At 47.8% G+C, this 13,601-nt stretch overlaps 1 protein-coding gene and 1 non-coding gene across 2 annotated transcripts in view; one reads left to right on the top strand and one right to left on the bottom strand.

Annotated features, from left to right (window-relative positions):
• PRKAR1B (protein kinase cAMP-dependent type I regulatory subunit beta) overlaps window positions 1-13,601 on the top strand; it is a 146,711-nt gene that overhangs the window by 112,738 nt on the left and 20,372 nt on the right. Inside the window, exons 8-9 of the mRNA XM_049905119.1 lie at window positions 2,488-2,548; window positions 10,239-10,360. Of these exons, the coding sequence (XP_049761076.1) occupies window positions 2,488-2,548; window positions 10,239-10,360 (183 nt within the window). The remainder of the gene's footprint in view (window positions 1-2,487; window positions 2,549-10,238; window positions 10,361-13,601) is intronic.
• On the bottom strand, window positions 13,257-13,327 carry TRNAG-CCC (transfer RNA glycine (anticodon CCC)). The gene has a single exon. It is a non-coding gene; the product is annotated as a tRNA-Gly (tRNA).

Below are 13,601 nucleotides of genomic sequence, written 5' to 3'. Positions count from 1 at the left end.
TTCTTCCTTTGAACCATCACTGTCCTCAGACATGCCGAAAGGGACCCTTTTTAGAGAAGACACAGCAGGCTCTGACCAGATGTGTCAGCTTCCGGAGTTTAGAGCTAGGAAGATCTGATTGAAGTATCTGACTGTGGGTGACGTCAAGAGGTGGAGCCAAGCGCTAGCTGAGTGGTGGGTGGATTGGGGCTTGGGCCAGTTGACCCAGACAGACCTGATTCAGATCCCACTTTACCCCTCCGAGGGGAGAACGCCAGACAAGCTCCCCAGAAGCTCTCCCTTCTCCATTTTCTCGACACCTGCTTTTTGGGGTCATTGTGGGGACAGGGATGGCATCCACATGCACCAAGTGCAGGGCCAGCCGCCCGGGGTGCTGGTCTGGTTTCTCCCCTCTCTGGCAATGCTATTGATTGGAGTGAAGGGGGAGACGCTTTGAACAGCTTCCCTCAAGAGAGGAAATGTCCAGGTGGATCCCAGCAGCGTCAGCATCAACTGGTTCTTTCATGTGTGTAGGGAGTCCCTGGGTGGTGTACAAAGTGAGTGCACTTGGCTGTTAACCAAGAGTTGGAGGTTTGAGTCCACCCAGAGGCACCTCAGAAGAAAGGCCGGGTGATCTGCTTCCGAAAAGTCACAGCTTTGAAAACCCTACGGAGCACAGTTCTACACTGACGCGCGTGGGGTTGCTGTGGGTTGGAGCCAACGCAGTGGCAAAGGCCTGTATGTAAGGAATCTTGCTTCTCGTGACTCATTCGTCTCTCTTTTCCTGACATCTCCTGCACCCGTCGCTCAGGAAACCCACAGTCCTCCAGGGGCTCTTAGTGCCTGAAATCTGGTTTTGCTCACAGACCTGGGACAGTGCTTGACCTTCATGAGGGCAGAGGCCAAGGAGGAGCCATGGGGCCCTCCATGCTGTCATGCTTATTGCCTGGGCGGGATTCATGGCTCTCCTTCACCCCTGCAGTAGGGAGGGCAACTGTTCTGCCAACCTGCCTCCAAGCCTTCGCGGAGTTCCTCATTCCCTTGGCTGGAATTAGGTTCCGCTGGGTATATGAGTCAGCTTTTGCTGATTAACAAGTTCCCCCAAAGCTTAGTGGCTGGTCCCAACGATGACATTTATTAGACAGCTTCTGCGGTCAGGCATGAACCACGTAGCTGGGTAGTCCTGGCTGAGGGCCTCTCCTGAGGTTGCAGCCACAGGACTGCAATCCTCAGACAATCTCTCAGGGGCTGAGAGTCCATTTCTGTGAGGCTCACTCACGTGGTGCTGGCTGGTGGCAGGAGGCTTCCTCCAAAGACCCCCCTGGCTGAGCCATCTGAGAAGGCGTGGAGAAAGACACAGTGTCTTTTATAGTCTAGTTTTGGAAGCTACAGACTGTCACTTCCTTGACATCCTCTTGGTGCCATGAGTCAGCTCTATTCCATGTGGAAGGGACAGTATCGGGATGGGAATAGCAGGAGGTGGGGGTCATTGGGGGCTGTTCTGGGGGGCTGGTTACCACACTAGGTGTAACAGAAATCCTCAAAACAACAGTGGCTTTAACCAGGTGGTTATCTTCCATCTTCAGGAACTCTGGAAGTAGTCAGTGCAGGGGGAGTATGTTCTTTGTTCTATGCACCAGGGAACCAGAATCCTTCATATCTTTTTGCTGCTCCATGTCTCCCTTCCATCCACAAGGGCCCAAGATGGCTCCTGGAGCTCTAGCCATTACCTCCATATCTCAGCCAGCAGGAAGAAAAGAGGGGGGGCGGGGGAGCTGAAATCTAGACTGCTTTCCCCTTCCCAGGCTGTTGCTGAGTGCTCCACTTTGAGGAGGTGTCTCTTTCCAACTCACTCGAGGCCCCATCAACTTGCTGAGATGTGTGCCTTATTCTAATTTACATAAAGGCTGACAGGATCCTGTATTGGTATTGTATTATTCAGCACTCTTTGGGTTGAGAAAGAAAAAAAAAAGTAATTTATGGCTGTTTTACCTGGGAATGATGTAGGAGGATCCAGCTTCAGGCACAGTTGGATCCAGGTGCTTAACCTGTGTCTGTTGAACACTCTGTTCTGTATTACACACTTGATTTTGTATGTTGGCCTCAATTTCTTTCCAAATGTGTGTGTGTGTGTGTGTGTGGCGGAGGGTGGTGGCTATGGGACATTGGGGAGGTGAACTTGGCTGCAGACAGCTCCCAGCTTTCCTTGTCCCTGCTTGCCAACACCCCCTCCCCTTCCAGGAAGCCCCTTCAGAGACCCCTGAGAGAGAAGTTTCCATGAGGCAAAGGGGAAGAGGTAGTCACCAGACAGAGGGAAGGGGTGTGGGGGGCACAAAATGCAGCAGTAGCTCACACGGCGTGTTCGTCATTTGAGGGGTTTTGGGACTTGGAATGTTTAAACGATCTCCATTTGAGTGTTTGGAGATTTGGGAAAATCACTGAAAATGCATACAAGATACCAGCACGAAGACCCGCCTTCTCCTCTGTGTTTTTCTTCCTCCTGAACAGGGCAGCACCCTCAGGAAGCGCAAGATGTATGACGAGTTCCTCAGCAAGGTCTCCATCCTCGGTCAGTGGTTCCTCCACCTGCGTGGGGTCTGTCTGTATGCGTGGCTTCTTCCCGGTCCCCACCAGCCAGCCCCAGCTGCCCCCACCCTCTGCCTGGCTCGTGAGGGGAGCGCTCTTGGTAGTCTACAGCTTGGGGGACACACACAGCACACACATATACACATACGCACACACTCACTGTGCATACACACACCACATGCACACACCACGCCACACACACACACCACACATCCATATAACGTATTGCACACACACCCCAAACACACACACACGATACATGCCACACGTATACACACATGGATACAACACCACACAGAGACACCCCCACACATATCCCATACACATATACACATACATCACACACACACTCACCACACAAACATACACATGCCCCATGCACATACACACACACCACACACACCACACATCACACACACACCCCATCTCACACACACAGATACACACACTCACTGTACACACACGTGCCACAAACACCACACACATGCACGTACACACTATACACACCACACACAGACACACATGCACACACTACCACACATAGACGCCCCCACATACCTCATACACATGTCCACATACATCACACACACTCAGCCCATACACACTACACACATACATACACACGTACTCACCACACACACATGCACACAACATACCACACACAGACAGCTGCACACACCCCATATATACACACACCTCACACAGACACACATCCCTACACATATACACATAAACACAAACACATGCACACAACGGAACACAGACACACACCCCCACACATCCCGTACACATACGCATTCATCACACACACACTCGCCATACACACCACAGGCACACATATGTACATATACCCCATACGTGTACACATGCCACACACAGACACGTACACACACACCCGATGCACATACATGCTCCACACATGCATACAACACCACACACACAGACACACAAACCCACGCACATATACACATGCTTCACACACACACCACACACACAATAGGCACACATACCACACACATATGCATACCACGCACACACATACATACAGACACATACATCCACACATCACATACACACACACCCCACATGTGACACATGCACACACAGCACACGTACACACACATACACACACCACACATATCACATCTACATACACTTGCACACAACATGCCACACACAGATACACAGCTCACACACACCCCGTGCACACATACATCCACACACACACCCATACACACCCCATATGTGTATACCACACACAAACACACACACTCACCACACATGCATACATACACACAGCACACAGGCACATGCATGAACACACACTCACACACACTTGTTTGTTGGCCAAACCAAAGAGCCCTTGCGTCCTCTTCTCTAGCACTGCGATTATCCTCACATTAGGGTGTTTGCCTCCATCTCCTTTCATAGTCAGCCTGTCCACCTGCCCTCACCTTCCTTCTCTCCTACATTTCTTCTATGTCAGCGTTGAGCCAAAAGTCAATTTTGCTTTCCAATGAATGTGGCAAGCGATTTTGAGCTTCCCTGAACCTGTTTAGGTTTTATCCCAAGCATGATTTCTCCTGGCAACCATCCCTGCCCTTTCAGTTGTCTTCTAGTCCTTGGGTCTGGTAAACACAGTAGCTGCCTTTCCATTCATTCCCAGGAGTGTCAACAAAGTTCTGTCCCACACAATTTTGCAAATGTTTTCATGTTACTTTCACTGAAATGACAAGTAGATACTGTTCTAGGCAGCCTTGGCTAGTGGAACTTTCTGCAGGGATGGAAATGCTTTATGTCCATGTTCTTGAACACTTGTAGTGTGGCTAGCTGGGCTAAGAAACTGAATTTTCACTTGATTTTAGTTAATTTAAACATGAAGAGCTACGTGTGACTAGTGGCTACTGTTTTGGACAGCACAATTCTGGACAGACTTAGTCGAGAGAGTGTTGACAATTGAGTGTCAAGGCCCTGGGCATGATTTGAAATAACCATTCAGCAGGAATTCTTACAGTCATGTCCACAGCATTAAAATACCTAAGCCAGACTTCTGGGCAGAGATGGTGCAGTAAGCATATTCTCCTTTTCTGAGAGCCTAATGGAGTGAAAAGGAAAAGAAAAACAAAAACTAACAAAAATTTATTGAGGTATGAGGAGTGTCAGCAGCTGAGACGCTCCCCGGGATTGGGACGTTTGTCCAACTCCAAGTCATCTCCCCATGGAAACAGGGCAGACCTCCTCACTCAGTGGAGGGAACTGTAGTATGGGACAATTGCCTAAACTCAGAACTAGAACAGACCCTGGTTTCCAGCTAAACTCTCTCTCTACCACCCCCTACACCCTCAGGCTGTAGCAAAATGGAAAGAATGCACTGATGCCCTTCAACCTAAAGATTAGATTAGGGAAGACAAAGTAGTTGCCTCAAGGGAATCCAGAAGGAAACTTCCCCACAAATTGGCCCCTGTCAAGCTTGAACAAGCTGGAGAGAAATGGCATGGCAGCTATACAAACCAGCTACATGTGCAAGAACAATAGAGAGAAAGACTCAGAGCAAGTGATAAACGGAAAGAACTCAGCCAGGAAGAAAACATACCCAAAGAAACAGAAAACAAGTTCCCCTTGAAAAGCTTTGGGTAGAGAATTTAATAAAAACACAAATTCAAGAAAACAAAGGCCAGAAGATAAAACAGCAGAATGAAATTAAAATGGAAATGGAAGAGCTAAGGAAACAAATGAGGACCCAAATTGAACTATTACAAAACTTGGAAATAAATCAGGAATCATAAGAACAGAATAAACATGGCTGATGCTGCAAACCTGCTTCTAGATCTACACTTTTGAAAATATTTCTCACAAGAACATAGGAAGACATGGAAAAGGATGTTCATTTTAGTAATTTTTATACTAACAAAAAATTGGAAACGATCTAAAGATCTGTTACTAGAGGAAGGGATAAATACCCATGTATATTTTTATGATAGAATTTTATATAGCAGTTCAAATGAATGAACTAAATTTCCATGTATCGATACAGACAGATCTCAAAAACATAAAACAGCACCTATGTTTGCTTGCTCATCTATGTCAAAAAATTTGGAAGACAGCTCCTGGCCAGCTGACTGGAGGAGATACATATTTGTGCCTATTCCAAAGAAAAGCAATCAAATGGAATGCAGAGATTATCAAACGATATCATTAATATCACGTTAGCAAAAATTTGCTGGAGATAATTAAAAAACAACAGCAACCGTACATCAGCAGGGAACTGCCCGAAGTTCCAGCCAGATTCAGAAGAGGATGTGAAATGAGGGATATCATTGCTGATGTCAGATGGATCTTGGCCAAAGGAGAATACCAGAAGGATGTTTACCTATGTTTTATTGACTAAGCATTTGACTGTGTGAATCATAACAAACGCGGGTAACATTGCAAAGAATTGGAATTCCAGAACATGTAATTTTACTCATGAGGAACCTGTACATAGACCAAGAGGCAGTTGTTCAAGCAGAGCAAGGAGATAATGTATGGTTTAAAACCAGGAAAGGTGTGTATCAGGGTTGTATCCTTTCACCATACTGTGAAGGATCTGTGTGCTGAGCAAATAATCAGAGAAGCTGAACTATGTGAAGAAGAACGCGGCATCAGGATTGGAGGAAGGCTCATTAACAACCTGCCATATGCAGCTGACACAACCTTGCTTGCTGAAAGTGAAGACAGCTTGAAGTACTTGATGAAAGTTAAAGACCGTGGGCTTCATTATGGATTACACCTGAATGTGAAGAAAATGAAAATCCTTACAACTGGACTGGTAAACAACATCACGAGAAATGATGAAGAAATCAAAGTTGTCAAGGAGTTCGTTCTGTTTGAATCAACAGTCAAAGTCCATGGAAGCAACAGTCAAGAAATCAAGCTATGTATTCCCTTGGGCAAATCTGCTGCAAAATCTCTCTTTTAAAAATCCTAAAAAGCAAAGATTTCATTTTGAGGACTACAGTACAGCTGCCCCAACCCATGGTCTTTTCAGTCACCTCATATGCACGTGAAAGCTGGACAATGAAAAAAGAAGACAGAAGAAGAATTGATGCATTCGAACTGTGATGTTGGAGAAGAATATTGAATATACCATGGACTGCCAGAAGAACGGAGCCCTAGTGGTGCAGTGGTTAAGAGCTTGGCTGCTAAACAAAAGGTCGGCAGTTCGAGTCCATCAGCTGCTTGCTGGAAATCCTATGGGACAGTTCTACTCTGTCCTATAGAGTCACTATGAGTCAAAATCGACTCGATGGCAATGGGTTTTTGTTTGCCAGAAGAACAGACAAATCAGTCTTAGAAGAAATAAAATAGGAGCATTCCTTAGAATGGAGAATGGAGAGACTTTGACTTGCTTACTTTGGGCATGTCGTCAGGAAAGATCAACCACTAGAGAAGGACATCATGTTTGGTAAAGTAGAGGGTCAATGAAGAAAAGGAAACCCTCCACCAGACGGATTGACACAACGGCCACAGCTGTGGACGTGACCATACCAACGGTCATGACAGCGGGGCAGGACTGGGCAACGTTTCATTCTGTTGTACATAAGGTCACCATGAGTCAGAGCCATCTTGACAGCAGCCAACAACAACAAAACAGCTTCTCCCCCAGTGAAAGGTGGCACCCTTCCTTGGCACTCAGGAGGCGACAGCTTGTGAGGAGATCAACCATCGCACACTTCACCTCGGAACAGGCGGGGTGCTGGCTGGGAGGTTTTTTTCCCCTTATCTTTAATGATTTAGGAGGAATCCCTGGGTGGTGTAAATGGTTAAATGCTCCAGTACTAACTGCAAGGTTAGTGATTCGAACCCACCCAGAGGTGCCTAAGAAGACAGGCCTGGCGATCTGCTTCCAAAAGATCGCAGCCTTGAAAACCCTATGGAGCAGTTCTACTCTGCACACCTGGGGTCACTATGACTTGGAATCAACTCTGTGGCAACTAGCAACATTAACAGTGTCTGGGAATTTTACAGGCCTGTCTGACACTGAAAACATCTGTTTGGCCTCGAGTCTTTGCTTTTTGTTTTCCTTCAATTAATGTGGTCGCCACCGAGCATGTCTGCCTTCTCTGTGGCCGTGTGAGGAAGCACAGCAGGCCTCTAACCCCTGTGCCCATCCACATCAGCTGCACAAAGTCCACAAAGAGGGGCTGAGGTGGACAAGGCTGCCTGCCTTCCCAGCAGAGGCTGCAGCGAGAGACTGGGATATCTTTTCCCCTGCACTTGGAACTTGGAAATTGTAATTGTGCCATTCGATGCCCATGAGGTCCACTTTCTTCTCATAAATATATGAGAACCACTCTCATTACTGCAGAGAGAGTGTTGGGGACATCACTGAGCTTGGCACAGCCCCTGGCGACATTGATAATACCCCCCAGTAGGAATGTGCAGAATTCCATCTCCTGGTCTTAATCTCCACAGCCTCTCCTCCCAGGCAGGTGCACCCCATCCTCCCTTGGTTCGTTCCCACTCTCTCTCCGCCCCATCCTGCCTCTGCAGCTGCCTCTTGGGAGGGGCTTTCTGGGACACTGACCTGCATTTATGACGAAATATTGAAATCACCTTTAAACAGAAAAGCGGATATTAAGAGAGGGATTCCCTGCAGCCCCGGGTTTCAGGGGTGGTTCTGTTCCCTGCACGGGGCAGACTGTTAGCTCCGGTACCCTGTAGTCGCAGGGATTCTGAGTTTCAACAAAAAATGCCCCCAAATACTTTTGCGCTTCATGAATTGATTGCCTCAGGGTACATGTAAAATGTTGGGGCAAAATAATTGCCCTTCCCCTCACAGCGTCTTTTAAGAGTTCTCACCAAAGATGTATGTGATCGAGGAGTAAAGCTGTTGTTAACCTTGATTTGCAGAATAACAGGTTTCCCATATAATAGACCATGACCCATCAGTTTGTTTGTCATACTATGGTGGCCTATGTGTTGCCGTGATGCAGAAGCCATGGCTCTGGTATTTCAAATACCAGCAGGGTCACCCATGTGGACAGGTTTCAGCGGAGCTTCCAGACTAAGACAGACTAGGAAGAAAGGCTTGGCGATCCACTTCCAAGAATCAGCTGATGAAAACCCTATGGATCACAGCAGAACATTGTCCAGCTTGTTTGCTTTGGACACGTCATCAGGAGGAATCAATCGCTGGAGGAAGACATCTCGTTCAGTGAAGCAGAGGGCCAGTGAGGGCGAGGGAGACCTTCAGTGAGATGGAAGGGCGCAGTAGCTGCAACAATGGACTTGAACATGCCAGCTATTGTGAGAATGATGCAGGAACGGGGAATGTTTCATTCTGTTGTACATGGGGTCACCATGAGTCAAAGCCAACTCGCCTGCAACTAACAATAACATAATAGAAAAAAAATCCGCTAATCAAATATGTGGGAATAAGCGTCCTAACTACAACACGGCTTCTAAAATCAGGCAGCTCTTACTGTCCTTGTAAGGACACCCCGAGAAACAGCCCAAGTTCACAGATCTGTCTGCTACATACGGATTTCCTTTCAGCAGAAACCACGATTTCACTCAAAAGTTATTCAAATCACCGTGGCCGGCCCTGCCTGGGAACATCGCTGGCTCCTAGTGACCCACCAGCTTCTGTCTAGAACAGACCTTATTTTTAGAAGCTGTTCACACCAGCATCACAGGAGCTGCTGTACTCCCTTTCCCGACACCCACACCAGCAACACAGGAGCTGCTGTACTCCCTTTCACGACACCCACAGACTCTCCCAGTCCTGGGGTTGGCCAAAAGCATTGTTCTTTGCAATGCGTCGTAACACGCTCAGGAGTTTCCCAGAAGAGAAGCCCCCTCCTAACCTAGATCTCAGATGCCTTGCTTTTTATTTTTAGCACCTGGCCTATATAAGCAGCATCTGATAAGTGTAGGCCAGAGAAGACAGGGTTAATCAAGGCAACCATTACTTTCTTCTAAAAGGATCCGTTATTGTTTTTTTCCTTCCCCAGGGTCAGGGAAGGGAAGGCATGAAAAGGGGTGGGGAAAGATACATTGGATTTGCAAGCTTTTAAAGATAAACTTGGCACTGGAATTAAGTATTCTGACCTGAAATAATGGGAGGTGTACCGTGTCTCAGTATTGTACCATCGATGCCATTCCGTGTTCTTTGAAGAGCGTTCTGGTGCATGGTGCTTTTTCCGGGGCCGGGTAATTGCTTCAACCACTCTGAATTATTTTAAACCCCTTAGTAGTCAGGGCACTGGGCTGTGACTCCCTTGTTTGCAAAAATATGTGCAGCTGTATTCTTTTCAAGATAACAAAAGTGTTTTCATACTAAGTTAACTTAGACTCCGTTTTCAGTACCTATTTTTTTTTATTATTTAAGCCAATTTGAATTGTTAGAATAGCTCCCAGTCTTAATGCCTTGAAGATGGAGTGAGGATGAAGTGTGAGCTGTGAGCATCGTGGGTCCAACTTAGTTTAAAAAGCATCCAGACCCTCCCAGCACAGAGATGTGTTTGGGAAGTGGACTTTTCCGACCTTCGCAGCTTTACGTTTTATTCGTTCTTCCATCTTAGCAAAGGTCGTCTTTGGGTGTTTTCTGTGGGAGCACCTGGCTCTGTCCCTGATTGTTGCAGGTAAAGTTTTCACCCTGGGTGATGTTCTCCTTGTCCTGCCCACCTTAGAGTCCCTGGAGAAGTGGGAGCGGTTGACAGTGGCCGACGCCCTAGAGCCCGTGCAGTTTGAAGATGGAGAAAAGATTGTGGTCCAGGGGGCGCCTGGGGACGACTTCTACATCATCACAGAGGTGAGTCCTGCCCACAGTGCATGCCTACAAGGCTGCTTTGTGCAAGAGCGATTTGTGATGGTGAATTTTATGTGTCCACTTGGTGAGGCTACGGTGCCCGGTTGTTTGGTCCAACACTAATCCAGATGCTGTTACGAAGTAGTTGTTGTTGTTAGCTGCCATCCATTCGGCCTCCAACTCATGGCATCCCCATGCACAATGGAACAAAAATGCTGCCCAGTCCTACACCATCCCCATGATCGCTTGCGAATTAAACTGTTGTGATCCGTAGGGTTTGCATTGGCTGATTTTTGGAAGTAGAGCATCAGGCCTTTCTTCCCAGTCCATCCTAGTCTGGAAGCTTTGCTGAAACCTGTTCAGCATCATAGCAACATACAAGCTTCCACTGACAGATGGGTGGTGGCTGCACATAAGGTGTATTGGCCGGGAATCGAACCCAGGTCTCCTGCATGGAAGGTAAGAATTCTACCACTGAACACCACTGCCTCATTATAAAGTTATTATATCAGTTGACTTTAAGTAAAGCAGATCACCCTCCACAATGTCGGTGGGTCTCATCCTATCAGTTGAATGCCTGAAGAGCAACCAAAAGATTGGAGTTTGGAATCTACGCAAGGACAACTTGGAAGAAAGGCCTGGCAATCTACTTCCAAGAAATCAGCCACTGAAAACCCTATGGAGTACAGTTCTACTCTGAAACACATAGGGCCGCCATGAGTCAGAGTCAACTTCATGGCAGTTGGTACTGGTAGCAGACACAGGCACGCCTGGGCGTAAGTACAAGTAAAACTGGGGTGATACGCTTAAGATCGGTGGACTGTATTGATGGTGATATCCTGGTTGTGATGTTGACTATAGTTTCGCAAGCTGTTACCATAAGGGAAACTGGGTGAAGGGTACTTGGGATCTCTCTGTGTTATTCCTCTCAACTGCTTGGGAATCTACCATGATCTCTAGATAAGAAGTTTAAAAAAGCTGGTGGGTCTCAACTTTAGCCGAGCAAGTCCTTCTGCTCTCCTCTCTCACCCCCTCCGTGAGGGCAGGGTGGCACTTGGCTCTGTGACACCCTGGAACCTGCAGGGACCATACACCCCTTGGTGACCACAGATGAGAGCATCCTAGGTCTTAGGGCGCAGCTGTCATGAGATGGGGGACAGGGAAGAAATCTGGGAGTGATGGTTGAGGGATCCACGGTCTGTACTGGGAGGTGTCTTTCCCTTTGTGGGTGGGTACACCCTATTCCTACTGGTTAGTGTGGGTGTGAGCATGGGCCTGGAACCTCAGAGCTGTCAACATGTCACCTCAGAGACCTCGGCCATGAGCCCCACTTTGGGATAAAACGAGCCCTACGCCCCAGTCCAGGAACGAATTCTCTGTGTGGACACCTTCTCTGATTCCATAGAGCCAAAAATATGTGCCTACGTGTTTGGCTTATGTCCTGCTTTTCTTGTCCTTAAGGGTGAGAAGAGTCCTCTGTCTGTGTGCCCTTTCTAGAATGTTCTCTCACTTTGTATTTTGCCACTGAAGAGAGGGGACACTTGAGTGTCGCAGAGTTTGCCTGGCCAAGCAAACTGTCACCCCAGATGAAACTCACGTCCTGGCCCATGCTGTCTGCAGCCTAGATGGCAGCGGTCTCCAGCCTGAACTTACCAGCAGCTGCACACATGTTTCTAAAGGAACCCCTAGTCAGGGAAGAATTCTCAGGCAGTGTTACTTGTTGTTAGGGTAGGAGGCTCATTCAACAACAATTTATCAAAAAAAAAGGGAAGAAAAAACAAACCCATAGGCAGAGCAAACTATGATTCTGGTCAGAGTTGCCTGAGCTTTCCAGGTGATGAACCCAAGAGGAGGGTCCATCCAGCACTTTGAGCTCCTCTCAGCCCCCAGCTGTGATCTCTGAGACACCTCCCAAAGACCATGCACACCTTGTCCGGGTCCAGAGGCAGAGGCAAAGCCTTTGTAATTGGTACTTGAGGCCAAAGTGCTGGTTTAACTGAGGAGGCTTCTGAGGTTTGTATTTCAGAACGTCAAGGGGTTGGCTGTACCACAAGACTCGCATTTTTATCTCCTTAAGTTCTCCAGTGACTCTGGAAAGGGAGCCCTGAAACTTACATGGTTATCAGAAGGACATTTCAGCAGGAAGTTATTTGCACTCCACGCATCCAGCCAAAGCTGTCACTGGAAGGTGGGCAGAGCTGTCCACCCTTGGAAGAGGGCTATGGGGAGGCTCTACTGAAAATAATCCTGCATGAGCTGATCCAGGACCTTCAGCACAAAGGGTTTCTACTTTCTCTGCTGGCTACTCCCTCGTGCCCAGCAATTATGCCCTCTTGTCGTGGTTAGCTGCCATTGAGTCGGTCCTCACTCCTGGCGACCCCACGCACAATGGAACAAAACATTGCCTTGTCCTACACCAGCCCCATGACCGGTTTCAGGTCAGACCGTTGTGATCCACAGGGTTTTCACTGGCAGATTTTCAAAAGCAGTCCACCAGGCCTTTCTTCCCAGTCCGCCTCAGTCTAGAAGCTCCCCTGAAACCTGTCACCATCAGGCCATCACACAAGCCTCCACTGACGGATGGGTGGTGCCTGTGCATCAGGTACGTCGGCCAGGAACTGAACCCTGGTCTCCTGCATGGAAGAGGAGAATTCTACCACCAAACCACCAATGTCTGCGTGACTGACAGAAAAAAACAGTTGCTACTGAGTGGACTCTGACTCATGGGAACCCCGTGTGTGTCAGCGTAGAACTGTGTTCCGCGGTATTTTCAATGGCTGATGTTTGGAAGTAGATCACCAGGCCCATCTTCCTAGTCCATCTTAAGCTGGAAGCTCTGCTGAAACCTGTTCAGTATCTTAGCAACACACTGACAGATGGGTGGTGGCTGCACGTGAGGTGCATTGGCCGGGAATTGAACCCGGGTCTCCTGCATGGGAGGCGAGAATCCTACCACTGAATCACCAGTGTCCTCTTATGCTCTCCTATGGCCCGTAAAGATCTCCGTTTTCACTTAAGCTCCTGTTCTCTGACATTTCCCTCCTCTGGGCCTCTACCTGGGCCTGACATTTCCCAGTTACAAAAATGAAGACGTAGAACTAATGTAACCTCACCTTGCTCGTGTGGAGAAAGATTCCTTCAGCCATCAATTTGTTAGGCCCCGATGTGGTATATTAAAGATGGCGGTAAATTCTTTGCTGCATTCCCCAAGGAGCAGTGGTATCTAACTCCTGTCCCCTGGGAT

This window comes from Elephas maximus, chromosome 12, assembly GCF_024166365.1.
Source record: "Elephas maximus indicus isolate mEleMax1 chromosome 12, mEleMax1 primary haplotype, whole genome shotgun sequence".
Taxonomy (NCBI): Eukaryota; Metazoa; Chordata; class Mammalia; order Proboscidea; family Elephantidae; genus Elephas; species Elephas maximus.
Note: the sequence above shows the minus strand (reverse complement) of the source record. Positions and strands in the feature narration are given on the sequence as shown.